This window comes from Eurypyga helias, unplaced genomic scaffold (genome assembly GCF_000690775.1).
Source record: "Eurypyga helias isolate BGI_N326 unplaced genomic scaffold, ASM69077v1 scaffold30395, whole genome shotgun sequence".
Classification (NCBI taxonomy): Eukaryota; Metazoa; Chordata; class Aves; order Eurypygiformes; family Eurypygidae; genus Eurypyga; species Eurypyga helias.
Window position 1 is genome coordinate 3,647 of NW_010253933.1, and position 13,874 is coordinate 17,520.

At 39.2% G+C, this 13,874-nt stretch overlaps 1 protein-coding gene across 1 annotated transcript in view; it reads left to right on the forward strand.

Moving 5' to 3' along the window:
• Nucleotides 1-9,055: 9,055 nt before the first annotated feature.
• The window catches only part of LOC104510548 (STE20/SPS1-related proline-alanine-rich protein kinase), a gene marked incomplete at both ends in the record, with an annotated part of 24,133 nt that continues 19,314 nt past the window's right edge, over nucleotides 9,056-13,874 (forward strand). The window contains one exon of the mRNA XM_010152832.1: nucleotides 9,056-9,094. Within this exon, the coding sequence (XP_010151134.1) occupies nucleotides 9,056-9,094 (39 nt within the window). The remainder of the gene's footprint in view (nucleotides 9,095-13,874) is intronic.

Below are 13,874 nucleotides of genomic sequence, written 5' to 3' on the forward strand. Positions count from 1 at the left end.
TGAAAATTCTGGAAGGAAGATTCTGTTACAGAGAAGCAGTGGATTATCCTGTGATTAGGCTGGGTGCTAGTTTTCATTATAAAATTATATTTTCATCTCTCCTGCTGCAACTGACTTGGAAAATTAATTTAACTAGAAAAGCGACAGAATTAAGTGGAAAATAAAGGGTTACTGCTATGTGATGGATTATCTATCTTGGCTGCAATTCATTTAAAAAGTTACCTTAGTTGAACTGAGGCTTTCATCTGATTCTGCCTTTCTAACTTCGAGCTCAAAAATGTCTTGTGGTTTGTTGTCCCATAAGGTGCAGTGTTGCTAAGTCAAATGTGCTGGGATTTTGAGTAGGACAGGTTACCATTCAAAACTATTCTGCTGATTTTATAGTTCTTGCTGTAAGCAGCCTGTGAGCCACTCTTGCATTAATGGCTCTGGGGTCTCTTTGTCCCTCCTTCTATGGAATGTTATTTACTTTTTTTCCTTTCATGCTGCCTGTGTATTGCGAATGGCTCTTTCTATGACAGAATGGACACTCCTGTTTTTGTTATCAGAGATCTTTAACGCTATAGAGAGGTCTCTGATTATGATGCTCAGGAACTAATGTTCAAGACTGTAAGCATGGTGTATACTGTTTTAAAAGCCTCTCTAAGTAAAATTATAGTTCTGTGTTGTTCTGGTAATCTGACGCTTGTGTCTCATTCACACTTTCCAAAATTTGTTACTGCTGTGCTTAATCAAGTTTTTTTTTGAGCAGAAAAAATAGTTGCAGGTCTTTCTTTTCAGCAGTTTTTATGTATATGCTGCAAATTAGATTGGACTGTGCTTAGTGAAATACCACGCTGTAGCAACTAAACCTATGGTAAACTTTGATATTTGCTCTTGCAGAGATTTATTTACAAAACTCATGTAATTCTTGCATAAGAAGCTGTATGATTTCATAAGTAATACTTAACGCTGCCTCAGATCTTTATACTAAAACTTTGCCTAAAAAGAAAGATGTGCCTGCATTAATTCTCTTCCAAAGCAAGTTCTATTCCTTACCAGTCTTAGAAGTTACCACCGCAGCCTGAGCATATTGTACATGAACCTATTAAATATAGCATTCAGAACATTAATAATAATTTAGTACATCTGTAGGTTGACAGGAAGAGTTTATTGTTTTTTTAAATTAAAACTTTATGTTTTGGGAAATAATTGGTCAAGATTTTCTGTCAGCTAATAACCATTTGAAGAAACTGTAGAAATGTTAAACCCCTATGTAGTATTTCTGTAAGGAGTGGTTTTAATTCAGTTGTCAGAGTCAAGATGGTCATGGTGCAATTTAAAAATATTTTGTAGAATCCTTACAGTGCTGTGCTGCTAATGAGGCAGTGCAGAGCTCGTAGTTGTTAATTATTCACCTTGTCTCTGCATGATAGTAATAGTGTTGGGGAAGGGAGATCTAGATTGGCTTTTCTAAACGAAAATGAACGTTCTGCATTAGAAATACCCAGACTGGAGACCAGGCTGTAGTTTTCATTGCTTCTGAAGGTTAGGCGTTGTGATTCAATGATCAAACTTTGTCACATAATTTGGTGCCTTTTAAAAAAAATGTTAACTCATGCAGTTGGAATTCAGACTTGTCAGGAAGAAGATTAAGTATATTTTACGAGAACTTGAATGGCATAAAAATAAAGAAAATAATGAATAACTTGCTTTGGGTTTGTTGTGGTTGCAAATAACCAGCAGAGCTTGTTTTAAAGTTAATTTATTAAGTGGAAGAGTAAAGGAGTACGTAATCACTGGCAGGTTGGCTGGTGCTGTGTAGTGATAACTTACAGAAAGTATGCTGTGCTTTCCCACTCTTGAAATCTGCCTACCTCCTTCATGCTTGGCCCTCCTGTCCCTATGCTTTTTCTCTCTCCCCATCCAAATTCTTCCTACAGATAAGGTCCAAAACCTCTGAGACCTGGAAAATCCTGGCTCCACAGGAGCTGATTGAGTGCTAGAAGAGGAGCAGCTCTGCTGGTGAGCATGTGGAAATTTGAAGGGACTGCATGATTTTGATTTTCACTAAGCTTTACCACAGCAGGGCTTTGCGTCTTCACAGCGGGATGAGTGCTCCACCATTGTAAGGGTACTTTAATAGCAGGGGCCAAATTCAGACCTGGGAGAGCAATTTTAGGTTGGGTCATGTGTTGCTCTGAAACATTACAACTGCTCTTTTGGTTGGTGTGTTTTTTTTTTTTTTCTGTGAAGAATCACTTTCCCTTATGTCACAAACCACTTCTTTTTTTCCAGAATCTGCTTGTCAAATGGAACTTCTCTTTGTTAAATGGAAACAAAACCACATCTGTTCTGACTGGCTTGAGGGCCAAAACCAGTTAGCTCTCCATGCAAAGGAGATGTGGGTGGCATTATAGTGGCTGTCTGTGGGGGCCATATTTCATTTTTGTGTGATCCTTTTGGTTCTCTCTCTCTTTCTCCTTCATCCCTTCCAAAACATTCAGAACTATAAGACAGCAGTAGATAGAAGCTGTGTTTATTTTCAGTAATAATAGTAATTCTTGGTATTTAAAGAATGGACCTTAAAAGTCAAGTTAAGTTAGTTACTCTCGTTAACTTCCGGGGTTTGCTGAAGTCACTGGGGTGCTGCTGAGCAGCAGCAGCACAGGAGCAATCTGCCTGCAGAACTTGGAAGATAAATGTCACTAGGAAATTTACTGGTGCCCAAAATTAAAAGCAAGATTTGTAAATTGTTTTCCCCTAAGGGAATTCACACGTGACACAAATTGATACTGCTTCCCATGTGTAAATAAATAACCAGCTTTTTTGAATGAGTGGATTTTTACTTCTTTCTGCCTTTCGCAGCACAGCCTTGCTGGTAGGATGAAATTCAGACAGCTCTGCTAGATTGCACTGTTTCTTGCTAAGTAATTGAAGCAACCAGTACACATTGATTGCTGGTCTCTTGCCTTCTTGCTGTGAGGTTTGGCTGCTGACCTCCTCCCTTGCCTACCCTAGGGCTGTGTGGTGGCGATGCATTTCTTCCTTCTCTCTGCCACCCCTGCGGCACAGTGCTTCTGGTTGGACACAGTGCTGTGCTATTTCACGTGTGCCTGGGAGGTTGGAGTGCTAGACTAAAAAGCTGTGAAACCTCACACCCTGCCCTGGGACAGAAAATGTAGCAGGGAGAAAAACCGGAGAGAGTGTACAGGGGGAAACAAGCAATCATGGGGTACCTGACAGTGCGGCAGGAACCTGTTTTTTTCTGAAACTGCTGTCAAGGCAGAGTTACATTATGAGTATCTATTCTCTCGCCTTTCAGGAGAGAATAGATAGTTGGGGGATGTCAGTAAAGGGGAAGAAGCTTAATCCTCTTGGACAAGCGTGCGTGCTTACTGGCATTAGGTAGACTTAGTTGACTGGTGAGTGTTGAAAGTTCCCATGTCGGTGGTGAGATGCTGGCAGTGCGGATGAAGGTGGTGGGTTTTTAGAGTCCCTCTGAATGGTTCCCAGGTGCCATATTCAGGGTTGCTGTTTGTGACAGTCCTGCAGCTTGCTCCTGAGAGCAGCAGCTCAGTGAAAAGTTTGAACAGTGCTCTTTGGTCATTAGCTGAAGTATGAAGTTTGTGGCATTGGTGGAGTTAGTATTTCCAGTCCCTTACCCTTAGATACGTGACTTCACTCAACAGTTTGGTGAAATCCCAGTATGATAAATTAGCTGTCTCCATGAATCCTTTGTCCTTATGATTAACAATTTCAAAATAGTTTTATTAGCCTAATTATTCCTGTGGATGTCTAATTACCTGTGAGGTATTCTGATCAGAAGTAAAATATAGGTGAAACTTGAGGATGTCCTATAAGGCTGATGTAATGATTATGTTACATAGCTTTTAAGCTGAGCTGTGCTAACACACTTAAAGAGCAATGAAGACTAGAAGCAGACTGAAAATTGGAAGGTTTTCTGTGTTCCTAGTCATGCTTTCAAAAGTAGTGTGAACTTCAGTGTCTCGAAGGTCAAGATCAATGTTGAATGTCTGAGAGTTTTCCTAATATGAACAAATAATTATTACAGATGTAAGCAAACTATGTGTTAAGTATACCTGCTTCAGGATAGTGCTACAAAAATAGTTAATTTAACAGACCAGAAAAATGTTGTGTATTTACTTGTTGATCATTGTTTCTGCCCTGTAGGAGTAATATGGACAAGATCATAAGCTTGAGCTATAGCTTTAGACTCCTGAGAAGAAACATATTCAGATTCAAAAGGATTGCAGTTCAGTTGTAAAGTTGCTTTTCCCTTCTCACTTCTTTGCTTTGAAGACGTTTTATTACAGGGATGGAATTTAAACTTATATTTTATTCCTGTTAGTGTCTTGTGCTTCCAGCCTCTGAGCCACTTCAGACTAATAATTGGAATGTTGTTAGAGTTAGATTAGAATTCTTTTTTAACAGCATTTTTCTAGACAGGAAATCTGGTTCAGCGTAGCAAATCTTCGATTTATCCTGCTTGTACAAGGTGGAGTTAAGCAGGGTTCTGTGGAGTTCCTAAGGTAACTTCGTCCCACAGTGGGTACCAGGTGTCAAGTTCTCGTGTAGTTATGCAGAGCCATTTCCAGTGTGAGTTTTGCTTCCAGATACCAGGATTTGTATGCATATTCAATAATGTTTTCTGTATTGATGATAAACAACAGGGAGAATGAAATTATCACAATCCATGCTGCTTTTCTGAAAATATTTCATCTAAAAATTAGATGTTGCAGTTTATCTTAGGAGAGGAAATACCTGGCTATGTAACATAATAGAGTATTTACAGATTGTAGTAGAACATATGATAGGAAAAGGGATTTTGCGTTTTATTAGGAAGAACTGGTTCTGTCATGTTAGAAGACTGCTGGAGAAAGAAGTTGTTTCCTTACATCTGTGAACTTTGAAGGAAAAGCTTTATTTTTGAGGCAGTGCCATGCACCTATATATGGTACGATAAGATGCCATTGCTGTTGTGGAGTATGATTCAAGTTAACTGCTAGGTTAACTTTTTCCTTCCTTAATGCAAAAAGGTAATTTAATTTGAATGTCTTTTTCCTTATAGATCTTTGTTGTGTAGACAGCTGTAGCTCTAAATAGCTGTTTCTTCCAGATATGTTATTTGGAGTGCTACTCTAGGGTTTTTCTTTGTGGTGTTATGAAAACTCACAGCTGAATGAGGTTTGAACAGGCAGGTAAGAAGGAGATGGGAAACAGTGGAAACCGTAGTCCTGCTGACTGTGTCTCAGCTTGGACAAACTAAACCTGTTGAGGGAGTCTCTCTTAACAGAGATTTTCCTGAGCTTTGTACTTCAAGCATGAGCCTGCAAAACTTCAGCATGTCTGTAGCCAGAGAGATGATTAAGGGACTGGAGCATATTTCATTTGAGGCTGAGAGCTGGGACTATGCAGTCTAGTAAAAAGAAGGCTCAGGGATAGCTTAGCAATATGTTTAAATTCATGATGGGAGGGAATGAAGAAGAGAGAGGCAGACTTGTCAGTAGTGCCCACAAGAGGACAAAAGGCAATGGACACAAATTAAAAATAATGAATCTCAATCTTAACATCAGAAAACTTGTGTCTGATGGGAGGCTTTGCCCTGAGTAAGAACTGCATCCTGATACATGTACTTCTACATTACATTGCTGGTCTTCTTAATACTTGATATATCGATGTTAAGATATTCCTGTAAAACACTTGCATTGACTGTTTGCTCTAGGATAAAACTGTAGACCTTGGAAACAACAAATCTGGATACAAAATTTTTTAAGGGAGGAATGATGTCAGCTTTCCCTTTCTCTTCTAGATAAGCTTATGTGGTTTAATTTGAGATTTATTACCCGATGTTCTTTTGTTGTGCAGCTGACACAGGAAGTTTATATTAGTAGCTTTTCTAATGAATGTAGAGAAAAGCTACTTATTGTGGTTCATGTGTCTGAGTGTTTATGCTTCTTCAGATCAGTGAAACAAAGATGAAATCCCCTGCTAAATGCCCCCGGGGCAGCTGGTATGCTTTCTGCCGGCTAATTAAGTAGAGGAGGATCTTGGATTTCTTGTACAAACCCCCTTTTCTAAAAAAGCCCTGGAGGTTTTGCCTTTTCTTTTTGATGACAGGTAGTTTGAAGTCTGGGATTAAAAAAAAAAAAAAAAAGGTGCCTTTAAAGTATATTGCAAGCAATGAAGTGAAAAATAAACTTTTGGATTAACGTGGTAAGAACAAATTTATTGTTCTCGCCAAATGTGAGCAAAATTCACCTACTTTATCAAACCCTGTAAAAAAAGAAACTGTCAAGCCCTCTTATGTACAATTCAGGGTGGTGGTGTGGTGTTTTGTTTTCTTTTTCCCCTGTGGAACACTGTATGAGTGATGAGAAAAAGCATTAGAAAGAAAAGAAGGTGAGACCTGTTAGGTGACTGATGTAGTGTTTGACCTAAGCAAAGCATATTAAACCAGCCAGATACTGTCTTTGTTTTACACAGGTGTTCTTTTTGATTGCAGTTTTTTGGTACAACAGTTAGGTTAACTCAAATCTATTTATTTGGATTTTTTTTATTACCTGAAAATCTGACCTACATTGTGAGGATGAATGGATGAATGGTGACAGGCAAAATCCATTTTAGTATTTGTAATAAATTCTTAAACCAAGACATATCCTTCACTTAACTCTTTTTCATGCCTTTTGTTGGGAAAATGCAGAATGGTTAGGGGTTTATTGGATTCATTCACGTTGAGTGCAGTACATCCACGTTTCTCCGTATGACATGCTGGCCCCAGTGTGACTGTATGACAGGAGCTGGGTCCTGCCTGCAGTGTGCCAGCCGGCTGGTCCCTGCCGCCGACCCGGCTGCCAGAGCAGTGGAAGCATTGGTAAATAGCCTGCTGCAAGTTCTTTGGCTGCCACTTTTTCTGTTTTTTCTTCCCAAACAAATTTGCAGTGAGTGAAGTGGGATTCTCTTCCGTTTTGCAGAAAGCTGGTGCAGATCAGATTACAAAACTAATGTTAACTGGAGAAGGGCTTGTGTGCCTTGGAGCTTTTCTTCCCCCTCTTCTGCCTTGGGAGCTAGTTTAACAGATAATAATACCTCTTGCATAGGTGCCATTATTACCTCTGGCTCAGTTCTTTGTTTTGGTCTTCTCAAGGGTCCTTTCAAAGAACCTTTAAAGATGATCCATGCTCCTGCCAGCATATTCTTTTAGGTAATCTAACCTAATGACAACCTAACCAAGTAGATCTTCCTTTTTTTCCCCCTAGGTGCTGGGCTCAAATGGATTTATTTGGTTATTTTTCATCATGCCCAAAGAAAAGTATTACTTTAAATCTCTTGAAGTAGCGGACTGTTATATGTAATGGTGCTCATTGTTCAGTGGCTCACATACCTTCTAGACCGTGGTGAATTCACAGGTTACCTTTATATTCGGGTGCAAAAGTGGGGGCATTTTAGGCATTCATTAGGTGGGTACAGCTAAGTAACCTCTTTGCTCTCTGACCAGATATATGCTATTCCTTGGTGGCATTGAATTCCCAATTCCTGTTCTGTAACTTTTGTAAATTGTAGTAAAATTAATTTTACAACAGAGTGTAGTTTATTTTACTCATGCATAATGCCATGTTTCACTTCTTTTTGACAATGGCAGATCATATGGAAGGTAGTGAGAGGAGAGATCATTCCAGGTGTAGAACTTGACTTTTCACCAAGTTCAGTTTCATACTCTGCAGTTCATTAAGCTCTTAAAATGCAATACTTCATATTACTTCATAATCACAACCTTGGAAAAATGATAGTGAAGGGAGTGTAAGTGGGCTAGGTATATAAAGTGATGGTAAGATACCCCAAGTAGACCTGAAAGCCGTGGGACCGAGGAAGAAGTAAGTTTTACAAACTGGAACAGAGATACTGTGTTTGAATTTCACATTCAATGCCCATTGGAATTGATATATTGTAGATGTTAAGCACCATATTTTATCACAGTTGATGTGTTTTGGGGTCAGAATGGGATGTTTTTAGCTTGTTTACTTGTTTGTCTTGGTTTCACCTGTATTTATAAAGTCATCTCTGTGTTGTTTGTACCCCCTCCCCCCCCTTCTTTTTTAGCACATGTGAGCAGGATAATTTTGCAGTGTGTGAGAACTAAATTCTGCATCAGAAAATAACATCTATCTACTCCCAAGAATCCCTGGTCAACCTTACCTCTTGTCACCTGACACTAAGGGGACAAGCAGGTTCTTTTAGGGATCCTTGGTGGAATGACACTGGCACTAAAACGTTGTTACAATTAAAGCTTTATTTTCTTAACAAGATGATGTGATTAGTATAGCACAGAATTTAAGATTAGAAAGGCCAATTTCTAGATTAGATTTCTACAAGCCAAATCAGTATAGTACAATTTATAAGTAGTGTAATACAGAATTTATAATACAACTTATGATTTCTCATCACTTAGATCCTAACGTATGATTTCTAATCACCTAAGTAATACAGAATTTAAAATACAACTTAATTCATGATTTCTCATCACCTTGGCCCTCTGCAGATTGGGTCAATTCTTAGTACGTGGTTTGCTATATCAATGTAACAACCATAATCTAGTCTGGAAAATCATATAATAGCATACGAGCCAGTCACTCTGTCCTCAGAGGAAGCAGATGATGTGACCCTCTGGGGGTCACAGGTCCTGAGATCCAGCAGCAGTGCTGGTCTAAGTTCCCCACTCAGGACTTGTAACTGCTTGATTTTTTCAGACAGTGCTCTGTGTGCTGTGATGGGGTCATCACCATCACTGGGTTGGTTGGGTACCTGGGACCTTCAAGGCTGGTAAGGCAGGGAGTAATTGGCTTGGCACCCAGGAATCTTGAAGCTGGTTGGGAGTGGAAAGAAGAAATCTGTTTGGTTTGTCTGCTTGTTTCACAAGATCCTTAGGGCCTGGAATGGTAGGAAAGGGAATGACTATATGATCTCAGTGGTGGTCTAAATGAGCTTGAATGAGCTGTCTTATAACTTATTTTTAATCAATGGAAGTAATATGAATGAAAATGAGTAATACTGAAAGATCAGTGGGGTAAAAACTGGAAACTGAAAGAAATTGAAGGTTCTTTTTTCACTCTTTCTTAACCAAAAGTACTGCTTTGCCAACAACAGGATTGATTCTGTGGAGACTAAGAGACTTGTTCTGCGCAATACTGCTATGATCTTTAAGGTCCCTTCCAACCCAAACCATTCTATGATTCTGTGATTCTATGTTGAAGTGCTGATCAGTTCATAACATACATGTAGTAATGCTGGAAATACGCTACACAATATTGCATAGTATACAACAGAGCTTTCAAAGCTTGTATATAAGCACAGATGCTTTCCATGTTATGTAACAGATGCTCAGAGGGCTGATGCACCTCTCCTATGAAGAAAGGCTGAGAGAGTTGGGCTTGTTCAGCCTGGAGAAGAGAAGGCTTTGGGGAGACCTTACAGCACCTCCCAGTACCTGAAGGGGCCTATGAGTAAACTGGGAGGGGACTTTTTACAAGGGCCTGTAGTGACAGGACAAGGGATAACGGGGTTAAATTGAAAGTGGGGAGGTTTAGATTAGATACCAAGAAGAAATTTTTCATGGTGAGGGTGGTGAGGCACTGGAACAGGTTGCCCAGAGAAGCTGTGGATGCCCCATCCCTGGAAGTGTTCAAGGCCAGGCTGAATGAGGGTTTGAGCAACCTGATCTAGTGGAAAGTGTCCCTGCCCATGGCAGGGGGCTTGGAACTAGATGATCCTTAAGGTCCCTTCCAACCTGAACTATTCTATGATAAAACACCTCACATGCTTTTCAGTGGAAACCTAAGCTAGATTGCATTTGTGCAGGTATGGTTTCTATGTACAAGTGCATTCTGCACTATGCAGAAGGAATCCTGCAGTTACATTGTGTATGAGCTGTATTTAAGAATTACCATGGGATTCTGCCCTTCAGAACTGGACTGTCTGAAAGATTAAATAAAAATGCTTTTGTAACTGCTTGATCAATTTTCATAGATTTTATTTAGTACTGATTTTACAGACAGTTACAATTAATCTTGGATTTGAGGCTGACTTAAAATCTGTGTGCATTAATCAGCTACATTTAATAGGTTTCTGTATGTTGGGGAAGCAGAAGAGATGTATGAAAATGCAGGTGGTATAGGTCGGTATGTAAGAGTTTGTATAGATTCTGAGATAAGGAATTTGGTGTTCTTCAGTGATGACTGCTGTCTTTCTTGAGATACCTAGTCAACAAGAAAACTTAGTATTACCAACGAATTACATCCTCTTCAGAGATTAGGTAGAAGAACCACGAGGAAGGTGTCTTTGGACAGAGCATCTGAAGGGACCTAAGGAAAGCAGAAATCTTTAAAACAAATTTGTGTTGAATACACTAGAGTAACACTGAGCTACTGAAAAAAGACTTGGTAAATCATTGTGAGCTGTGACGTTACTGACTTTTGGTTTTGAGGAGAAGAAGAAAATTGAAAGGAGTGGTTCTAGATCCATTTTGAATAGAGTTCCTGCACATGGATGAATGAGTGGAAAGTGTCAGACCTTTATGTATGACAGGGATTAAATGACGTGTCACGTGCTTGTATGCAGAAGGGTGTGTGCAAGTGGTATGGTCCAGCCATCTCATCTCGCTGTCTGTCTTTTTGAGACTTGACTAGTGGAGGGTTGTTAAAACTAAAATGTTAATGTTCATTGTTGATCACACATGTTCGAAGACCTTTTTCTTTGCCAGATAGAGACACGTTCTGGAAAGGTTAAATTCCTGTTTGTGTGGGGGTGTCATTGTTGATCACACATGTTCGAAGACCTTTTTCTTTGCCAGATAGAGACACGTTCTGGAAAGGTTGGGGTTTTTTTTTTTTTTTTGTTGAGAAAAAAATATCTTTGTTTTGAAAAAAATATCTCAGTTTTGGAGCAACTAGGAGCAACTAGGAGGAAATTAGTCCAGCTTAAATCCTGGATTAATATTTGTGCTTGTGGGGTTTTCATATGCTTTTTGTGAAGTGTGTGCAGAGTGGAACACAGAAAACTGCTTTTAGGTTGTATCCTTTCAGAAGTGAGGTGTGGCCGTATATAATAACTCTTGAGAACGTTTCTCTTGCACGAACCAAAGTAGTTAAAAGCATTTCTATTGGCTCTGCTGCACTGAGGGCAGGAGTGCATGGTTCATAGCATGAAGGAACAGGTTGGCTGTAAGGGCATGCTCACACTAGAGAGAAGGATGGCAGCAAAAACATGAGGACAAGATGAAACTCTGACTTGCTGCCGATTGTGAAATGGGAGTAGCAATTTGATGTGGAATGAAATTGCTTTATTTCACTGCTGACTTTTGAAATTGGCAAAGAGAACTTGTCTGTAGCAGCGCAACAACTTTTCCAGTAGTGGAAAAAACCCCATCTTTCTTACAAAGCTCTTTTTTTTTTTTTTTTTTGAGTCTGACCACTGGTAATCCTTTGTTTTCTTCTTCTGCAGGAGACAGAAGGATGTAAAGGCTTCATGGTTTATCCAACCTGAGCTTCTGTTACACTAGATCAGTTTTCTAAATAGAGACTGGATGCTAAAACCAGTCTGTGCTTCAGTTGTGGTGTAGTTGGCATGCTCTCTGCTGTGAGGGTTAAGTTTGGAAGACTTGTAAGGTTCAGCGTACCTGAAGAAGTGCCTTCTGACAGGGAATGGTTGCCTGTAACCTGTTCTATGCAGTCGTTTTCCGTGACCCTAATTTGTTACGCTAAATGGTTGTCTGTGACAATTTTGTTTCACTGTATGATAGTGCGTTACTTGTGTAGTCGGTTGTCTCTCAACTGAAATGCTTATCTGGGTAGTCCTGTTTATTACAACTACTCTGGAATGCTTCACATTTCTACTTGTTCAGTAGACTAGAGAAGGGCTTTGTCTCTTAATTGACGTAAAATGAGTCTTCTGACCAGGTGGGAAAGCTGCAGATTTTTCTTATCTTTATCCCTGGTTGCTCACCTGGTGAGCCTAAGGAGGGGAGTGGAACATCTTTTAAGAGGAAGGAGACGTATAGCTACTAAGTGCCTGGTTCCTACTTCAGTACTTGAAACTGCTTTCTCAAACAGATTTTATATGTAGGTCCCACTGAGAATGCAGGCTGTGCAGATTGCCTTTACTGTCAAAACACTCTATTGTGTGGAGTATTCAAAAGGCAGGAGAAGGAAGAAACCACGGAAGAGTAGCTTTATTCTAAACATAGAAACCTTTTTGTGTTGTCAGTGCATCATATTCATGATGGTGAAGAATATCCCACTGCAAGTCATCTCTGTCTGAGGAGAAAACACAGGAAAATGCACTGAAAGAGTTTTCATACAAATAAACCACAAACTCTTTATGTCCAAAAATCTTGTGTGTTGTTCTCTTTCATTAGCCAGAAGAAGAACATGTCTTTTAATTTTGCAATCAAGTTCTTAAATAGTAGTAAGCACATAGTCTTTGGTTTGGGGTCTCACAGAACTTAAGCAAGTGATTTGCAATCTTATTTTTCCAAGATGTTTTTAAGTGTTACTTACTGTCATCTTACTTTAACTTGAGGAAGCAGTCAGGATTCCATCCTGGTGTTGGTTGAATAATTCTTCTGTGTGCTTTTTCTGTTTGGCCATTATGTGGCCTTTATATATGAGTCTCTTTTGGAAGTGAAGATCTGGTTGTCTCCTGCAAGTAGATAAAACTCCTAGCACAGATGAAAAAGATACATCAAGGAAAATCTTGGTCTTTGTTCCTGTATCCTTAATAGCTAAAAAGTTGGTTTCTTCCCTCTGCCTCAACCAACAGTTGTGTAGCCAAAGTAACAAGAGGATTTGTGCCTCAGTGTCTACCAAATGAGAATTTTGTTAGTGATGTAGGTGAGTCTTACTCGAGCTGAATTGTGCTGACTTGGTGGTTCCTTCCTTGGGATGTCTTTTTAAATTTTAATATATCTCTTAATTCTTTTATTACTTATATTATTGGAATTTTTAAAGGCTTTGTTCTATAAGCAGACAGAACAGGACATGTCAATATTTGTCTGTGACCACATCCTGTGAAAACATGACTAGTTATTCCTGTTGAGACTTTTTTTTAAGATGAGCTCAGAATTTTGTAATGAAACTCATACACTGAATTAAAAAGCTTTGTGATTTGTGTGGAAACGTCATGTGGACAAACAATACATGAAAATAGCTAAGCAAATAGCAATTAAAACACGGACAATAACTTTCAGTCATGAGGTATTGTCGGTGCTGTTTTCAGATGTGTGGAGGGAAAAGCTCTCAATTGTTCTTAAGTCGCTGGTAACTGAATCCATGTTTGTAGAGCTTGACAACAAAAGGCTTTTTGTTCACAATTTGTATTCATCTAGCACATGCTAATTACTGGACATAAAGAGAATATAGTGTATGAGCAGGCCAGTAAAACATGTTGCTTAATTTGTGATTTACTAGAAATCCGTAATTTATATTAAAATATTTAGGATTACAGGTAGAGGCTACTCATTGGGAAGTTTTAGATTTCTGCGTGAATGAGCATGGTGTAATTACTTCGAGGAGGCACATACTGCTGTATTTGATGTGACACCAAGATGTGCAACCTAGGCAAAACTTTGTGAATATTACTTGCAATAATTTAATTAATTTAATGAGACAGTTACTGACCGGGGCAGAGCCAGTGGGTGCTTGATAAAAGCACCAACAAGACCTTTTACTCCTGCTGTTTGCAAATAAAGCATCCTACACAAAATTATTGCAATGCTTTTCCCAAAATTTGTTCAATTCCCGGAAGCTTTGTTCTCCAAGTAGTTGCATGACCATATGTGATTTGCATGTCAAGTAAGCATGACTGACATTCTGCTGCGCGGT